Raw genomic sequence first — 2916 nt, 5'->3', positions numbered from 1 at the left:
TGTGCATCACAAACCCTTTAGCAGGGTCACACAATTCTTTCACAGGGGTCTACATATCAGATATTTACATTCAGAACAATTAAAAATTATATTTATAGCATGCAAGAAAAGAAGTTTATGGATGGGGGTCACCACAACATGATGACTATATTAAATGGTCTCAGTATTAGGAAGAATTAGAAGCACTGGTCTGGTGGGGCTTGTCGTTTCTGCATTGAAAGACTGTGAGTGTTCAGGAAAATGTTATAGAAGAGAGAAGACATATAGTAAGAACTACCCAGGAGCCATGTGAAGAATTGAGCCCTCCTGTGCAACCATGGTATTCATATAATGGAATGTTACGGGTATGGAACATAAAGCAAGCAGTGCTGTAGGTATCACTGAGTATGGTTGCTTGAAACTTAAATTCGAGCAAGAAATAAAAATATAGAGATTGATAAGATTTACCTAAAGGTTAGGAAAATCCTGTGAAACACTAATACAGGTATTAAGAATATGTGCTCTGTCACATAGGAAACTTGGGATCTGTATCAGAGTATCAAGCCATGACTGGTGCTAGTTACACTTAGTAAAAGAGAACTGGGATGTTCTTGAGACCTTGGAGATTTCCAAGTTACTTTGCAATATTATGTTTTACAGACTGTGTTCAAGATACACAAGCATTTGTTATATTATTCTACCCAGTTTTTGTAGCTGTAGACTTTTTTTTTTTTTTTTTTTAGTAAAAGGGAAATAAAATAATCTTATGTAGGTTACTGACTCAACAGAAGTTAATTCAAGAACTTTATTGGCCTTGCAAATATTCTTGCATAGATATTTTATATGTAAAAATGGTCAAAGAAAAGAGTTAAATGAGGCCAAGAGTGGGCTTGATAGGGATGATGGTATGGAAATAGAAAGGGTTTACAAAAGAATGGAAATTTGATCTGTAGAATTTCAGAGTTAGGGTATATTCTTTTAATCATGAATCTTAAAGGGATGAGAATATGGTTCAGCTGTTAGTGTTTGCTGTGGAAATATGAGGATCCAGAGATTAACCCTGAGGGTTCATGGAATCCCAGCACAGAAGAGATCAAGGGGCTAGGTTGATCCACAGGACTCAAGGTCACCCAATCTATGTAATAAGTGAGGCCAGAACTAATGAGTGACACTGTCTCAAAAAATAAAATGGAATTGACTAAGAAAGACTGACTGACACTGACCTGTCCTTCCCTAGCATACATCAATCCACACTCATGCAATGTATCCATGTTCACATGTTCTCAGACAAGCACACAAACACATACACCTGCATACACAAGGAACTTCAATGTGCTGTAATTTATATTAAGTTGCTGTTGTCAGATGTTTGCAATACTAAATTGGAAAAAAAGGATAAAATAATTATCTTACTTTACACATGAGGAGATTTAACAACATCATCAAGGTTAGGGATTCTTCAGTGCTGGGAAAACTCAGGTTCCCCTGGAAGATTTTAAGATGATGAAAATTAAAGTCTATTAACTTCACTTAGATGTGTTATTATGTACTTTTTTGTTTGTTTGTTTTAAGGTGGCATTTCTCCTTATCAAGAGATGGCTTTCAAGAAAGATCTAAAATTCAATGTTAAGATATTTGATGGCATTTGACCTTTATAAATGAAAATATCTAGAAATAAAATAGATCAATTTATTGAGCTAATATGATTTTATTCATGTAAACTAATCTTTCAAGGCCTATGCAAACATTATAATAGGTGAGACATCATTGATATTGTTATATAAGGAATATATTAGGAAAGGTATACACATACATATTTTTTATAAAAGGTTTGTGACGACATTTTATGTGAGTCACTGCATATAACTTTGTTGTTTTCTATTTCACATGTGCATAAATTCGATCACATGTTGGGTATTTGCTCTTTGATGTTACTGTAATGTACTTATTCTATTTTTGTGTCTCTGTCTGGAACAGATTTTCTAATAAAAACTAATGGAAAAGAACAACCTCACAGCAGTGACTCAATTCATCCTGATGGGCATTACTGAGCGCCCTGAACTACAAGCCCCATTGTTTGGATTGTTCCTAGTCATCTACTTGAGCTCAATGCTTGGCAACTTGGGCATGATCATTCTAACCACAGTGGACTCCAAATTGCAAACACCCATGTACTTTTTCATTAGACACCTGGCTATCACAGACCTTGGTTATTCTACAGCTGTGGGACCTAAGATGTTGGTAAATTTTGTTGTAGATTTGAACATAATCTCCTATAATCTTTGTGCTACACAGCTAGCTTTTTTTCTTGTGTTTATAATTAGTGAGCTTTTTATTCTGTCTGCAATGTCCTATGACCGCTATGTGGCCATCTGTAAGCCTCTCCTCTACACTGTCATCATGTCGCAAAGGGTGTGTCAGGTACTGGTGGCAATCCCCTACTTGTACTGCACATTTGTTTCTCTTCTAGTTACCATAAAGATTTTTACATTGTCTTTCTGTGGCTATAATGTTATCAGTCATTTCTACTGTGACAGTCTTCCCTTATTATCTTTGATCTGTTCAAACACAAATGAAATTGAAATGATTATTCTGGTCTTAGCAGCTTTTAATTTGATATCCTCCCTTCTGGTGGTCCTTGTTTCTTACCTGTTCATCCTTATAGCCATTCTCAGAATGAACTCAGCTGAGGGCAGACGCAAGGCTTTCTCCACCTGTGGTTCCCACCTGACAGTGGTCACTGTCTTCTATGGTACTTTAATATTTATGTATGTGCAGCCTCAGTCCAGTCACTCTTTTGACACGGATAAAGTGGCTTCCATCTTTTATACTCTGATTATACCCATGTTAAACCCCATGATATACAGTTTGAGGAACAAAGATGTAAAATATGCACTTCAAAGGTCATTGAAAAAGATATACAGCATACTCTCATAA

General features: G+C 35.9%; 1 protein-coding gene across 1 annotated transcript; it reads left to right on the top strand.

The window, feature by feature from the left end:
* The first annotated feature begins 1974 nt into the window (after positions 1-1974).
* Positions 1975-2916, top strand: LOC110289355 (olfactory receptor 8K3-like). Its single transcript, XM_021155520.1, has one exon. It carries the CDS (start codon positions 1975-1977, stop codon positions 2914-2916), a length of 942 nt encoding a protein of 313 aa, XP_021011179.1.

This window comes from Mus caroli, chromosome 2 (genome assembly GCF_900094665.2).
Source record: "Mus caroli chromosome 2, CAROLI_EIJ_v1.1, whole genome shotgun sequence".
NCBI lineage: Eukaryota > Metazoa > Chordata > Mammalia > Rodentia > Muridae > Mus > Mus caroli.
The sequence above is the reverse complement of the archived record's forward strand: the minus strand, read 5'-3'. Positions and strand labels throughout refer to the sequence as shown.

Bases quoted from the DNA above. Each gene is read 5' to 3' on its own strand.
- LOC110289355 (XM_021155520.1), top strand. From the start codon at position 1,975: ATGGAAAAGAACAACCTCACAGCAGTGACTCAATTCATCCTGATGGGC.